The sequence below is a fragment of the Budorcas taxicolor genome, chromosome 4 (genome assembly GCF_023091745.1).
Source record: "Budorcas taxicolor isolate Tak-1 chromosome 4, Takin1.1, whole genome shotgun sequence".
Classification (NCBI taxonomy): domain Eukaryota; kingdom Metazoa; phylum Chordata; class Mammalia; order Artiodactyla; family Bovidae; genus Budorcas; species Budorcas taxicolor.
The window spans coordinates 119,848,944-119,863,935 of record NC_068913.1 but is presented as its reverse complement, the minus strand read 5'-3'; the positions used below and the strand labels follow the sequence as shown (position 1 = coordinate 119,863,935).

Genomic DNA, 14,992 nt, shown 5'->3' with positions numbered 1-14,992 from the left:
GGCTTCCTAAGAATATGAGAAAGGATTCTTTTTTGCCCAGTCCCCTAGGTTTCAAATTTGAGTTGGCCTCTTGTTTGGCCCTGAGGTCAGAATTTGTTTTATACATTTAAAATTGCACACAGTGATTCTTTATTATATTCCATCCTGGTGGGTTTAGTGAAAAATTCAATCTAATGTGGACAAAGGAGTGATCTTTAATTGATATAAATATTGATACCGTCTGTCCCCAAGGTTTCTGAGGCTGGGTCACCGTGAAGAGGCCTTCATCCGGCCGCAAGAGGGCGCTGGAGGCTGTGGGGAGCCGGCGGGATTCCTGCCTTCTCCAGTAGATGGCACTTTGTGCTCTCACCAAGTTGGGTGTTCACAGAACTGCTGGGCAGTATGCCTTAATTAGCCTTATAATCCCTTGATTAGAATCACAAATAAAAATTCGTTAATCTACTCTCGTGGTGGAAAGTGTTAGGAAAGTAATGAATTGTTTAAAATGGCTCTGCAAAATGTTTTTTTAAAGAATTTTTTGGGTACTTTCTTCAAAGCTTAATGGTGTTTTACATAATTTTCAAAAGAAAGTCAGTCTGAACATTACAAACAGTAAGCAGTTAGTGTGTTTTGTCTTGCTGAGAAGTACAAATTTCCTCCCCTTCCAAAGAGTTTTTGTTTTCACATAGACAGAAGCCCAATTGTTCATGTGTTAAAGTAAAAAAACTAAATCTTTGTTGTATTTTTCAGGGAATCCGAGCCCGAATTTTAGAAACTCTGGTCATGCTCATCCTCCTGGCCTTGCTTATTCTCGGGATCGTGTGGGTAGCCTCAGCACTCATTGACAATGACGCTGCCAGCATGGAATCTTTATATGGTGTGGATTGACTTGTGTAAACCAGTTTCTCTAAGGGAGACTATGGTTTGGAATATAATTACACATTCACTTTTTAAAACATTTTAATAATTCTTTGTATATTATTATGCAATAATCCTTGTATAGTTAATCCATATTGTTAATTTACAGAATTAAGAAGTCTTTTGACATGTTTAAGGAAAGAAATGAATGTTTTTGTGTTTCTTGTATATAGAATGAGCAAGCAGCTTTTCAGACTTTTTTTCCCCCCTTTGGTTAATTGGTTTCTGTTCTTAAAATTCCGTGGAGGCTTATTTTCTCCCTCTAAACAGGTTTTGCAAAAGAGTTATTTCCTGCTCTTCTGTTTTAGATCTTTTTATTGTACAGTTGAGAAATTACATGGTTTAGTGGACTGAAATGGGCAGTTATGGTGTTTGCTGTGCATTAATCTATAGTCAGCCTGTGTCTGAATGCACAGTATTTCAGATGTACTAAAATATTTACATTTTTTAACAGATCTCTGGGAGTTCTACCTACCTTATTTATATTCCTGTATATCATTGATGGGATGCTTGTTACTTCTTTGTAAGTATTTTTCTGACATAATATTGATGTTAAAGCAGAGTTGTTCTGTGTTCTACAAAATTATGGGCAAGTTTCCTGATGAGATTCTTTTAACAGCTTGGAGATTTTTTTTTTTAAGTTGGCTCTTAACTTTTTTTGTATGTTCTAGATAAATTTTGATACACTGAAACCTTGAATCAATAAGATACCTTTGGTTTTCTCTAAAGAAAGCCTCTTGCAGGGAGTTGGAGAGAGAATGGGAGGGAGACAATCAGACAGGCTCCCCAGCTCTCCCTGCTGCCCCTGCCCCGGCCCCAGCACTGCCCTCTGTCTTTGAGTGGTAACTGTAAAATTCTGTCTGATGCATTTTTGGTCTTCTTTTCCTTCACATTCTGTTTTGTTGCACGTAAAGCGTCACATCGCGTCTCAGCAGTGCTCGAAGCAGACGAGTGCAGGTAAAGCGGCGTCAGTTTATTGGCGCCGCTCTCAGCTAGTCAGCATTGACGCTTGAAATGCAGCCTGTTTCTGGCTGGTTTTCTTTGACTTCTTTGAAGGGAGCTGGACTCTGGCATCTCCTGCCCCTCCTTGGTCCTCACAGGTCTCCCTTAAGTGCAAGAATGCCCACCCTCCGCGTGCCAGCCCCCAGAGCTTCTCTAGCGGTGATACTGCGGAGCCCGGACAGGCACGGAGAAAACCCAGGCTCGCGATGCGTGTCTCGGCGCGGCAGCGGCCCTTGAGCTGCTCGCCTCAGGCCCGCGGCCTCCCCTGACTCTGAAGGAAGCTCTCTCTGTTCCGCAGTGTGCACTCCGGTCGGCCTCTCCCGCATGTTCACTGTCATGGGGCAGCTGTTGGTGAAGCCAGCAGTGAGTATGTTGTCGTGAAGCGTCTTGTCTGTTAAATGAACACTTCCACACTTGAACATCTCCCAGGTTCTAATCTAGCGTTCAGAAACAGAGAATATTTTTATATATTGATGCCCCAATTGCTACTGTTTTGTTTTCATCTTTGTCATCTTTGGAAACCAGATTTGTTTTTGCTCTTAAAATGCGAAGTAGAGGCACACAGGTGAAAATGCTTCTAACAGATTTGAAGACAAAATGTACAGATATTTAGAGGTATTTTAAGTGTCCATTATCTTATATTTCATGGGGTCACAAAGAGTCAGACACGACTGAGCGACTGAATGGAACTGATGTAATATCAAATAGTAACTCTTTTATGTTTCAAAGTTTACTATATATATTCTTTGAATTACAAAGCAGTTATTTCCTGAAAATTTGTCTGCATATTGTATCTTGATTAATTGAATTATACCTTCCCCTTTAATCTCAGAAATACTGTATATTCATTTAAGAATAATTCTCAGTTGATAGTAGTTTTGATGATTTGTTCCTGAGTTGCTCTGGCTTCTGGGCCTCCCCAGTGGCCCAGCGGTAGAGAACCTGCCTGCAGTGCAGGAGACACAGGAGACGCAGGTTTGATCCCTGGGTTGGGAAGGTCCCCTGGAGGAGGGCATGGCTTCTGACTCCAGTATTTTGTCAGCAAAATCCCATGGGCAGAGGAGCCCGGTGAGCTCCAGTCCATGGGGTCACAAAGAGTTGGATGTGACTGAGCGACTGGACACACACGCACGCTTTGGCTTCCAGCTGTTGTGTCAGGTGTCTAACAATCTGGAATGATCCTCACCTGTGCCTAGAGAGTTTGTCACGCCCACCATTTTCATGGCTCACCATTGCCTGCATATTCCCGTCTGAGCTGTGCACATGTAAGAAGGCCTTTCACACCGGCCCGCCCTGAGCTTACCTGGAGCCACCCCTCCCGCCGTGGCCTCCGCGGTGTCTGTGTTTCTGGTCAGCCTCCCAGCTGGTGTGCTGTGCCCAAGCATGCTGGGCTCTCCCCTTTTCCCTTGCCACTGCCTCCTACCTGCTTCGGGCACCTGGCAGCGTCCTGGAGCCCTGGCTCTGATGCCAGCTCCGAGCCCTGCCTCACTTCTCTCAGCTGCAACAGTGGAGCTTCTCGAATTGCATTTCCATATTCCCCTTTGTCTGTATTTCACTAGTTGTACTTATTAAATTATCATGGTTATATGTTTTCTTCCCTGTCAGGGTGATTCATCAAGGGAAGGAAGCAGAGAATATCATAGTAGACATTCTTTTAGGAAATGTTTGCTTAATTTTGAAAGTTTTTTTTTTAATGGCAATCTTCATATTTTTTAAAATAACGGATTTTTTTACCTGCTATGTAAATGTGCACACACTCAAATATAATACATATGCTGTTAAATCTTGAAATTTGCTTTCCTCTTAAAGAGGTTGTGACATGGTATTCATTTAGTTTCTTCCTAATTCTCTGGATTTTTTTTTTTTTTTTTGATCTCTCTCTCCATTTCTACTTTCTGCCTCCTAAAATAGGCGAATGTTTCAAGTTCTGTCCTTGGGCTAATGGTGCTCTACTCTGTTTTCCTGAGCATTCTGCCACTTCCACCTCACTTCTAAATGTCTATTTCTAGTGAGAAAAAGATAGTGAATATAAACTACAGTATATTTTAAATGCTATAATTGAATACCCCATGGAGTTGAAAACCCAACAGATAAAGAATCAAACTACTTATTTATCTCCCCTCCGCAAGCTTATTTTCTCCCAAACTTGTCAGTTATTAATAACATCTTCAGACTTCTTATTCCTAACATCTCATAATAATGGTTATTTAGTAATTAAGTATTTGCTGTATGTGTACACTGAGTACTTCATTTAATTTCATTTTTCATAACTTCATTTAATCCTGATGATAAGCCCATAAGTTTGGTGATGGTGTTCTTACTTTATGCTTGAATTGTCTGCAGTTAGGGAGATCAGTTAGCTTGTAGAAGATCACAGATCTGAGAGGCCGGGGCGGGGCTTGAACCCAGAGGCTCTTCTCGGAGCTGGGACTCCGGCCACCGCTTGTTCTGCATGAAGAACGTGAGTCGAGCCCTTCTGTTGCTGAGTGTACTTTGCACCTTCCCACCTGGGTATTCTGCTCCAATTGGAATGCCTTTTCTCCTTTTGGTAAATGAAGCTACCAGGTAATATGCTACCACCATCAAAAACATTTGTGAAGACTTTTTTCTTCCCAAATAGAAGCTGGGAATCTTTCTTCCTGTGAACTTCCGTAACATTTTATTTTAGCTTCATTTATGCCTTTGATTTCAATTCTATTATTTTTTTTCATGTCTGTCCTGAACATAGAATATAAGCTGTTTGAGGTCAAGGACTAAGTCCGATCCATAGTTAGGTCCCCATCAGCCCAGACTGGCTAAGAGCACAGGCTTTGAAGGCAGATAACTTTCCTTTGCCAGACCTTAGTTTGGTGGCTGTTACAGGGTGGGGTGAGAAGAGTCTGTTTTTCACAGGGTTGCTGTGGAGTGATGGCATGAAGCATGCCAGCCGTCACGCAGACATCTGTGCCTCTCTGTGCTTCATCTGCGTCACTCACTCACACCAGCCCGTCCCTGTGGTGGCGACCCATCAGTGGGCAGCTGCAGAGCCAGAAGGAATCCTTTCGTGTGTGTTACTGTCCTTTATTTGCTCAGTCATTTCTGACTCATTTGTGACCCCATGGACTGTAGCCCACCAGGCTCCTCTGTCCATAGGATTTTCCCAGTAAGATTACCAGGGTGGGGTGCCATTTCCTTCTCCAAGGGATCTTCCCAGCCCAGAGATTGAACCCAGGTCTTCTGTTTGGCAAGCAGATTCTTTTTGGCTGAGCCACCAGGGAGGGCCCCTTTGTATGTGTTAGACCTTGAGAAAAGTAGAAAGTATCTATTGTGGTCCAAACAGTAGAAAGTGGTGAGAACGTTGATGGAAAAGGAATTTTGTATCGTGGCCCACAGAGGTGTGGCCCATGCTCTCCTCACAGGCAAAACCTACCTTGGATGACTCAGCCCCATTCCTGGCCTCCCCCTGGGGCTTCCGTGGACCCTTCTTCCTCCAGAGACTGGAGTGTCAGGGCCTTGGCTTCTGCGGGAGGGCCACCCCGCTTTCTTCCTGTTCCTCCGGGGCTTACAAGATGGCCATCTCTTATAATTACTTGTTTCTTACTATATATTATTATTTTATTATTTTATTTTGTTTTCAGCTCTTGGCCATAAATTTGTTCAAATCCTGGGAATTATTGGATTGCTTGATACTTGATAGGGATTGCATGATTCAAACTCCTTTTTCTGAAAATGCCTCATCAGGGTTCTGAAAGGATATATGTATTAATATATAGGATTTCCATCATTTTGTTTTGTCCATCAACTCACAATTTATTGTTTTGCTGAGAAATAAGTAGTTTGGGGTTGAAGGACACAACATTAATAACAGCTCTGGGCTTCTTTTGGAGTTTTCCCAGAGCTAGGAAGATACTTAGGATTGGCTCAGGGAGGCCAGCTGTGATGAGTGCAGTTCAGTCGCTCAGTCGTGTCCAATTCCTTGCGACCCCGTGAATCGCAGCACGCCAGGCTTCCCTGTCCATAACCAGCTCCCAGAGTACCCAAACTCGTGTCCATTGAGTCGGTGATGCCATCCAGCCATCCCGTCCTCTGTCGCCCCCTCCTCCTCCCACCTCCAGCCCCTCCCAGCATCAGGGGCTTTTCCAAGGAGTCCGTTGTTTTCATCAGGTGGCCAGAGTGATAATAAATTTCCCACCTGTGATAATAAAGCCTTTAGATTTTATCAGCAATGAAGACAGTGCAGAGAATAGCCCATATAAATTGGTTGTTGATTAGTGGGTTTTTCTGGTGGTTGATTTTACTAATGTTGTATGCTCTGGTAGTGAGTGTGTTTTCAGCACTCGGTAGGGTTTGGTCTGGGGTGATTTTCATAATCCCAGTGTTTAATATTTGTGGACATCTTTTACTATATAAAGATGATGTAAATGGAAAGTACAGATGGTAGCGATTTCATGTACGGATTTCTTGTTCTACACATTATACAGGTTAATGTAATAATAGATGAGAAGCCATTATTGGACTGGGTGATCTGCTCCTTCCAGCTCCAGAGAACTGGCTTGGGCACGAAGAGATCACTGCATTCAGCTTTTTGGATGTTTAGAGTGCTTGCATTTGTGTGCCTTTGAGAGAGCTGCAGAGTTCTTTCATGCTTTAAACTGAAACAACCCCAATTTAGGTGTCTGTAGATTTTGTGAGAATCAGCTTTCAGTTCGCTTAGTTCTGTACCAAGACTTTTTTACTTAATTTGCAAGTAGAATAGTTTATTTTTATTTTAGATTCCCATTAATTTGAATAATTGTCTAAATTATAGGCCAAGTAGCTTAAATATTCTCATAAACACTGCTTTTGTAATGTATTATTCAGTAGTGTGGTGTTTACATTTAGATTCTTGAAGACTTGGATGAGCAAATTTATATCATTACCCTAGAGGAAGAAGCACTCCAGAGACGACTCAGTGGTATGTATTTGTTATATTTATTGCGTATTTAGACCGGAATACAACATTAGTTAATTCTAAAAAGACAGATAATTGAGGGGAGAAAGACAAGCCCCTCAGGCCCTTGTGCTGGTGCCCAAGGCTGAGACGGCAGAGGAGCTCGTGCACTTCCCAGGTGAGGCCGGAGTGCTGAGGAGCAGCGGCGCCGGGCCAGGCCCCCCTCACTGAAAGTCGCTGTGATTTGGCAGGGTCCGTTCAGTGCCTAGACACTGGCTACTAGGCGTGCCTGTCCTCCGGCAGATGCTCACACGCGACGCGTGTCAGGACTCAGAGTTCCTGGCGTGTTGCAGGTTTGTCTTAGCGGCTGTAACATCCCTTCCTTGTCTCCTGTTGAAATCGCGAATGTGTGGTAGGAAGCAGTGTTTCTTCTGTAAGAAGGGGCCAGATTAGATTGCTGTACTCAGGAACTCTGTCCTCATTTGGGGATACTGTTCATTACCAACTGATAATAACCACATAAGCCTGTCAAAGACTTTAAAATTTAAATTTTCATTACTGATCAGTTTTAGCTTCAAATGATGAACCAGTAAAGAATAGAGTAACGACAGTTTAACAGAGAAATGACATAGTAAAATTTATTTTACTCAGATGATTTTCACCCTGCACTCTTTTCTCCTACGCAGTTTTCTTTTAAATGTTGAAAACTTACCACCGAGATCAGATTATTAGTAGCTAACTATATTTTACAATCATAATTCAAGAGTAGGTATAAAATGGAAGGTTACTTTAACTACACAATATTGAGAAATGGGAAGAAAGATACCTATTTTCTTCAGTTATAGATAGTGAATTTAAATCATCAACCCCAAAATGTTGATATCAGATATTATTCTTAGATCAAAGAATTTCAGATTGTATCTATTCTAGAGAATTCTTATCGGTAATAATTATATACTTTGATACTGTTAGCTTTTAGACTGGAACTACATGTATCTTTTATTCTTCTAACTTTATTAAAGCTATTTTAACATTTAAACCTATTTAACTTAAGAATTATAACTTTAATCAATACTGTCAGCTTTCTGATATTTCATTAAAGTAGTTAATATTGTAATGAACTTGTCTTTATCTAGATAAGCACGCCATTGTATACTAAATCTGCCTGGATCATTCAGAATCCATGTCTAGCTGCCCCCTGCAGCATGGGGTTATGTCTCATCCTATATACATACCACTTCTGTCTTACAGATCAGGAGGCTCAGATCTAGGAAGGGTGAAATACAGAGCTCTGTGAATTAAAGAATTTGAAATAAGGCTAATCAAAAGAAATGCCAAAATGTAGGGTTTTCTCACTTTGTCCTTCAACAGTGGAGAAAAAAAGTCTCTCCAGAATTTCTCTAGATCCTTAGCTCCTCAAATAAAAAGTGGCTCCGTTACAGCTAAAGAAATTGAAGAGGAAACACTTGCCAGGAGTTTAAGGTAGTATACAATGAGGCAAAGCCAAAGTCCCAGCTAACACAGTAATGGTATAGCTTGTAGGGGATTGAGAATAATATGATCTATGACTTCCTGGCAGTCCTTTGCCTTCCAGTGCAGGGGACGCAGGTTCGATCCCTGGTCGGGGAACTAAGATTGCAGGTGCCCTGCAGGCAAAAACCCGAAAGGTAAAACAAGCAATATTGTAAAAATTCAGTAAAGACTTAAAAAAAAAAAGGATGATATGATTGCCAATGATAAGTGTACTTTTATTTTCTGCCATTTTGGGAGGCGATGCACTACTTCTGACTGTTGGTGGCCATTAAGAATCTTTCCAGTGAGACTGTGTGTTGGGATATGTTGGGATAAAGCTGTTGCTTTGCTCTTTGCAGCTGGTTAGCACTGTGGACTGTTGAAGGTGGAACATAGGGGATTCTGAAGCAAAATGGACATTTTGATTAAGACAGGTTAAGAATTACGAGCTTCAGTAAGTATATTTTTCAGTTGTGCAGAGGGAAGAAAAGCCACGATGGCACAAAGCCCTATTCTGTAACTTGCTATTTAAGAAAACATAGGTCATCGGAGGTTAGCAGGGCTTCCCTGATGGCCCAGCGGGTAAAGGGTCTGCCTGCAGTGCAGGAGACCAGGAGGTGCGGGTTTGACCCCTGGGTCGGGAAGATCCCCTGGAGGAGGAAATGGCAACCCACTCCAGCATTTGCCTGAAAAATCCCGTGGACAGAGGAACCTGGTGGGTGACAGTCTGGAGGGCTGCAGAGTCAGACACGACTGAAAACACACTCACTGCTAGGAGGTTAGTGACGGCGATCACCCCATGGAGCGTATAACACAGCACTCGGCCACGCATGCTGTGTTGTGATGGTTGTCGTAGGTTTCAAATTATGCCTAAATAGTGAAGCTTAAGTTTTCACTCTGGGCTAGTAAAAAGAATTCCAGGGTAGAGTAACAGATTTTAAACACTACAGCTGACAGTGGTGGCCCACCCCGGACTCGTGGTGCTGTTTGCTGAGGGCACACTGGCGGTGCTTGCTTGCAGTGGTGGCCCACCCTGGACCCGTGGTGCTGTTTGCTGAGGGCACACTGGCGGTGCTTGCTGACAGTGGTGGCCCACCCCGGACTCGTGGTGCTGTTTGCTGAGGGCACACTGGCGGTGCTTGCTTGCAGTGGTGGCCCACCCCGGACCCGTGGTGCTGTTTGCTGAGGGCACACTGGCGGTGCTTGCTTGCAGTGGTGGTCCATCCAGGACTCGTGGTGCTGTTTGCTGAGGGCACACTGGTGGTGCTTGCTTGGCGCGCGTTGGCTGACGGGCATTGTGTGTAGCTTGGGGACATCTGCATGGTTGCTCTGATCCCAGCTTTGTGGTTACCTGATGAAACATGATACTTGATGTCAAAAGGGACTTAATTGTGGGACTAACACTATTTTGCTCTGGAGGATGAGATGACTTGTAATCATCATGTGCCTGAGCTCGGTTTCCATGCTGGCGCTCGAGTTATCAGCACAGCTTTGGCATGCATTGCCTGCCTCTGACTTCTCCACTGCCCCTCCTTGACACTTGATGGTGCTAGAGGCTTTGTGCTTGTTAATAGTGTTGTTATCTCTGAAAAGACAGTAACAAAGCAAACTGGCACACTGTTACAGAGAAGCAGGCCTGCTCCCAGCCTGCCCCACTCTCTCCTCCATTTTCTGCTCACCACGCTTCTTTCTCTAAGCACCAGACATCGTGCAGGTGAATTTAGAACCCGAGTCTTGAGATCGGGGGCTAGTTAACTGAAGAAGAGGAAGAGACGTGGTGAGACTGCGTCAAGGCTGCGTCCAGTGCTGAAAGACCTGACAAGACGTGGAGGAAGGTGTTGTGTGTGTTTCTGGAGCGGGAGGGAGCCTGTGCAGACCCGCACTGGAGAGAGCAGCAGTGACAGTGCCTTTTGCCCTTGGCCTCTTTCTGGTCCGGCCGAGGAGCCCGGGGCTGTCCTGTGGGCTCAGACTCTGGTCCGCACGTCTCCTTGGGGCCGTTTCGGCTCCCGGTTCCTGCTGTCCCCTCCCCTGGGACACCCTGCGCCAGCTCTGGGGTGGAGCGCGGACGGGCTGGCCGGCCGCAGGCCCACAGCGCGCGGCCTCCCCTCTGTCTGAAGTCTCGGCTCCCCAGAAGCCCCCAGCGGGGTACCGCTTGCCGCCGGCCCGCCAGCACTCCTCCTGGAGCCTGCCTGGGCTGCCCTTGCTGTGTCAGACGCCGAATCCGTGTCTGCAGACCCTGACCTGACTGAGCGCATCTCCTCTCTCCAGCCACCCTCCCCTCCCAGGCTCGGCCTGCTCCCTGCGGGAGGACGCGCGCTGTCTGCTCTTTCACGAGCGCGCTCTCCGCCGGGCCAGCCAGTCCTCGGTGATTCCGGCGTGCCCCCTCTGGGAAGCCCCTGGAGCCCTCCCTTCTAATCGCCGCCCAGCTGCTTACTGCCGCCATGTGAGCGCGGGCCTCGTCGTGCGCACGCGCTTGTGCTGGCGTGACCTCGGCACCTGCCGCCCAGCTCTGGCTTCTCCAGCTCACTTCCCGCAGCCGCTCAGAGCAGACACTTTTCACACATGCCGTGTGTTCACCCTCGTAACTTCTCGCCACGGCCGCTTGCCCCTGCATTCCCTTCGTCCCCAGGCTTCACCACAGTTTAACTAGTGCCAGGCTGTCGTCACAGCCAGTGCCTCGTGTGCGCTCTCAGGCCCCTTCGCACTCCCCGTGTTGTGCTCACGCCTGGCGAGACCGCGGCCTCGGTCCAGCCCGCCCTGCACGTCCTCTGCCCGCATGGCGGTTCACCGCTGACTGTGGCCGCCTGACCTTTCTGCCTGTCTGAGCAGTCTCTAGACGACTGCTCACGTCTTCTCGTCTCTCAGACCTCCTTCGCTGTCACTCTCAGCTGATACTTTGCTTCCTGTTTTGTCGAGAAAGCAGAAGCTCTCGTGTCAGAACTCTGGCCCCTCGCCTGGGTTTGCCCCGCCGCTGGACCGAGGCTTGCGGCCGGCCCTCCCCGGTGCAGCGGGCCGCGCCCCTTCTCCCCGACTGCAGGACGGAGCTCCGGCTGGGCTGCCGCCTCTCCCAAAAGCAGCTGGCCCACTGCTGTCAACACAGGGAAGTACCATGATCTTTCTCAACAGAATGAAAGAGCAAGGGAAGGAGTAAGAAAGGAAGTGTCCTCAGGGACAGTTGATCTAAGAAGGAAGCGGAAAGCGTTAATCGAGCCGGATGGAGGATTATACCTTCGCAACAGTGTCTCAGAAAGCTCCTTCCCTCCTGTTAGAGGTCAAAGCACAGTTGTGTGGGTTTTGAGCCAGGGCGGTACGTCAGTGGCGTGTTAGGGCCAGTTTACATACACAGCCTTGCTCAAAGGTGAGGCTTGGCTCACTCCCGCCTCCGAGGCTACCGGAGTGCCGGCGCCGCGCTGGCCGCGACCGGCAGCCCCCTCCTGCTCCGTCCTCCTGGGGATGCTGCCGCTCCGCTGACGCGCCCCTTGCCCTCCCGCCTGATGGGCTGCTGCTGCTCAGCCTGCGGGGCTGGGTCTTCCCGGCCCCCTCCCTCACATCGGCCGCCGCGAGCCTCAGTCCTGGCGCGCCGCTCTGTTTGCCGCCCTCTCGGCCGGCCCTCCGGCGCCGCGGCTGCTGGCCCCCAGCTCTGTAGAGCCGGGTGGCTCGTGCACACTCCACTGGGCTGTCCAGTTGGCGTCCTGAACACATCTCGTTCGAAATGAGCTCAGTCGGCCTCTATTCACACGGAGCTGTCCCTGCAGGTGGCAGACCCGATCTTCAGGTGCCCAGGCAGTTTCCTTGGCGGCTCTTCATTCCTGTGTGGATTCCTTCGCAAAGTTCTTGCCTCTGGCTTCAAAGCCTCTCCAGCATCTGACCACGCTTTACCCCTTGCCCTGCCGCCTCCCTGGTCTGAGTGACGGCCAGTCACCGCTGCCCATCCCCTCCCTGCGCCCATCCTCGGCCTGCGAGGGAGGAGAGCACTGAGGGTCAGCCCTCCCTCACTCGCGGGCTCCCGGCTGCCCCGCCTCCTGTAGATGCCTTGCTGCCCCTGCCTCTGCCTCTCAGCTCTTTACCTGCGGGGCCCCTTCCCCATGGGCTTTCCCGTGGGTGAGCCTCCGGGCCAGTGCTGCCAGGCCTGCCTCTCCCCCACCAGCACTTCTTTTCTCCTTCCCCTTCCTTGTTTGCACAACACTTTCTGGTCACTGATGTACTGCTCATTTCTCATATTGCCCTTCTCCCTGCCTGGAACAGGAACTCAGCAGGCACGGCTGTAGGCTGGTTTTCTTCCTGACCCTCTGATAGCACCAGGCGCGTGGTGGGTTGGGAGTAAGTGGACAGATAAAAAGCACACACAGTGATCTGTCATTTTACCCACGATGTGAAGAATGAAGAAGTGAAATTTGGTGATAGCACGAAACCCACCTCGTGGAGCAGTGTTTAGAAAAGCCCACTGTAGAGACCTCTGGAGACAAGCCAAGACGGAGGAGCTGGAGGCCGCGTGTTTGGTGTTAGTGAAGGAAGAGAAATAGAGCCATTTTCCCTCTATTGTTAAGCCATGAAATTGGAGCAGTCACAACCCATTTCTACTCCAGGACCCCTGAAGAGTAGCCCAACAGCAAGTCCCATTACATTAATCTTAGTAGAAAATCTTTTGTAATTCCTTCCCAGGATTAAGATACATATACATTAGCCTGTTTAAATGTTTAAGTCGCACAGCAGCATTAATTGAAATAATTAGCTTTCGTGTGTATAGCCTATGGGTGTACTGGGTAACTTTAGAAGTACCTAATGAACAGGAATTATTTTTTGTTAAGTTCAAAACCTTCACAGTTCTTTTAATGTGATTTATTTTAAAATATAGCCTTTGAACTTAATGATTCAGTTCCATTTTTTATGTACTATTTTCATCTTCATGATAAAATGTTAGTATATCACCTTTGGTGGCAATTACTTTTCCTGCTTCATTCTAATCTTTTTAAAAGCTTTTTCCATTGAGGTTTGTACTAATTATTTACTCAAGAGCACAGAAGATGTACTGATTTCATTTTTGCTGTATTTTTGTATTATGAAAAGTAAAAGATTGAAAAAAACTCCCACACGTCCTCATTTTTTGTGGAACTCAGTAACCTGTAGTCCTAGAATCTTGTTGTTTATCCCTCAGCCAAGTTTACCAGGCAGTCTGTGCTTGCTCAGAGTGGCGGCATCCTGTCAGAGGCTCTCCCGTCGTCACGGGAAGCGTGGTTGGCTGGGGAATGCCTCTCACATGCCACCCTCCGCGGTGTAAGGACACGCTGGGCTTCATCTCAGGTCCTCAGCGCTATTTTCATCTTGACTTGCCCTCAGCATTCTTTATAGTCTAGCAATGGTTATTGTGTTGGTTATACCACTGATATAAGAGTAACTCAGATTACCAGACTCTGGGAGTCGTAGACAGTCTGAAGTTGATCAGATACTGACTTTCATCAAGAACATGCATAGCAAAGATTGTTGACACTGAATGACCCCTTTGGGGGCAATACTGTGACAGAAGAAAGGATTTAGTAATATCTTGACTTTATGAACTAACAGAAAAGAATATTAATTCTACTGGTAATACTAATTAAACGGTTTCTTTTAGTAAGACACCGACATTTGGGTCCGAGGGTCTGAAACTGTAGGAGACATCTTGTTACAATTTATTCAGCTTCTTGGGCCATAGAATCACTTCCATGACAATAACATATGGCCCAAATAGTGAGATGAAGAAGGGATGAAACGAGGTGACTGAAGAGATGCGGCTCCAGGAGGTGGAGAGTACTTTGGCAGAATTCAGGGGTCAAGTGTGTTCTCTGAGACTGAGAGAGGCTGCTCTGTGTAGGCGGTCTAGATTTGTTAGCAGGAGATGAGTTTAAGGCATGTGAGCTGCTTGTGTAACCACACCCAGGTTATGATGGTGTTCCCAAGAGTAACGTGTAAAGTAATCTTAACACCTCATCTGGCTTGAGGTACACCACTGCCTTGTAGCTAAAGTAGGAAAAAAAAGGGCCAAACCTTTCATTGTACACAGTTTCATATAATGTTCCTAAAGTTGTTTAATAGTCTGCATATTGCCTGTGATCATTTTATAATGAAAGTATTTTGCATTTTCAAAATTGTGTTGGATATAAAAAAAAATCTCATATTACTTGGTTCAGTAACTAGCCATATTTTTGTGCATATGTCAGAAGTAAACAAACTTTTAACAAATGTTAGCATTGCGAATGGAATAGAAATGGAAGTAGAATTTTTGAGTGTATGACTGGTCTGTCTCCTCTGTAGATGGTAACAGTGTTTGTTCATGCCCAGGTAGATGTTTTAGAGATTGCATGTCCAGGCTTCAGTTTTCAAAAGCTTTGTGGGGTCTGTCTAATCACCAGTGGCTTTATGGTGTATAGTAATTGGTGTTTGCTTAGGGGATGGAGACTGTTCATTCTATGAATTATTAGGAGTCTTGGGTTTTAACAACAAACTCGTTTGTCTAAGTGACTAGGAATAATGAAAAGTATTTGAGTGACCTCACATTCTTGGTGACAGAGATCATTTTGGTCAGTTCAAAGTACTAATCAAAAATCTAAAGAATTGCTTAGATAATAGATTTTATAACGAGCTTTCTTTTGTCTGTACACTAACTTTGAAAGGTAAATGAAGCAGTATATACTA

The 14,992-nt window shown here is 46.2% G+C and overlaps 1 protein-coding gene across 1 annotated transcript in view; it reads left to right on the top strand.

Annotated features, from left to right (window-relative positions):
- Positions 1–14,992, top strand: part of LMBR1 (limb development membrane protein 1) — a 130,123-nt gene that overhangs the window by 70,038 nt on the left and 45,093 nt on the right. The window contains exons 6-9 of the mRNA XM_052638366.1: positions 730–856; positions 1,352–1,420; positions 2,198–2,262; positions 6,760–6,832. Of these exons, the coding sequence (XP_052494326.1) occupies positions 730–856; positions 1,352–1,420; positions 2,198–2,262; positions 6,760–6,832 (334 nt within the window). The remainder of the gene's footprint in view (positions 1–729; positions 857–1,351; positions 1,421–2,197; positions 2,263–6,759; positions 6,833–14,992) is intronic.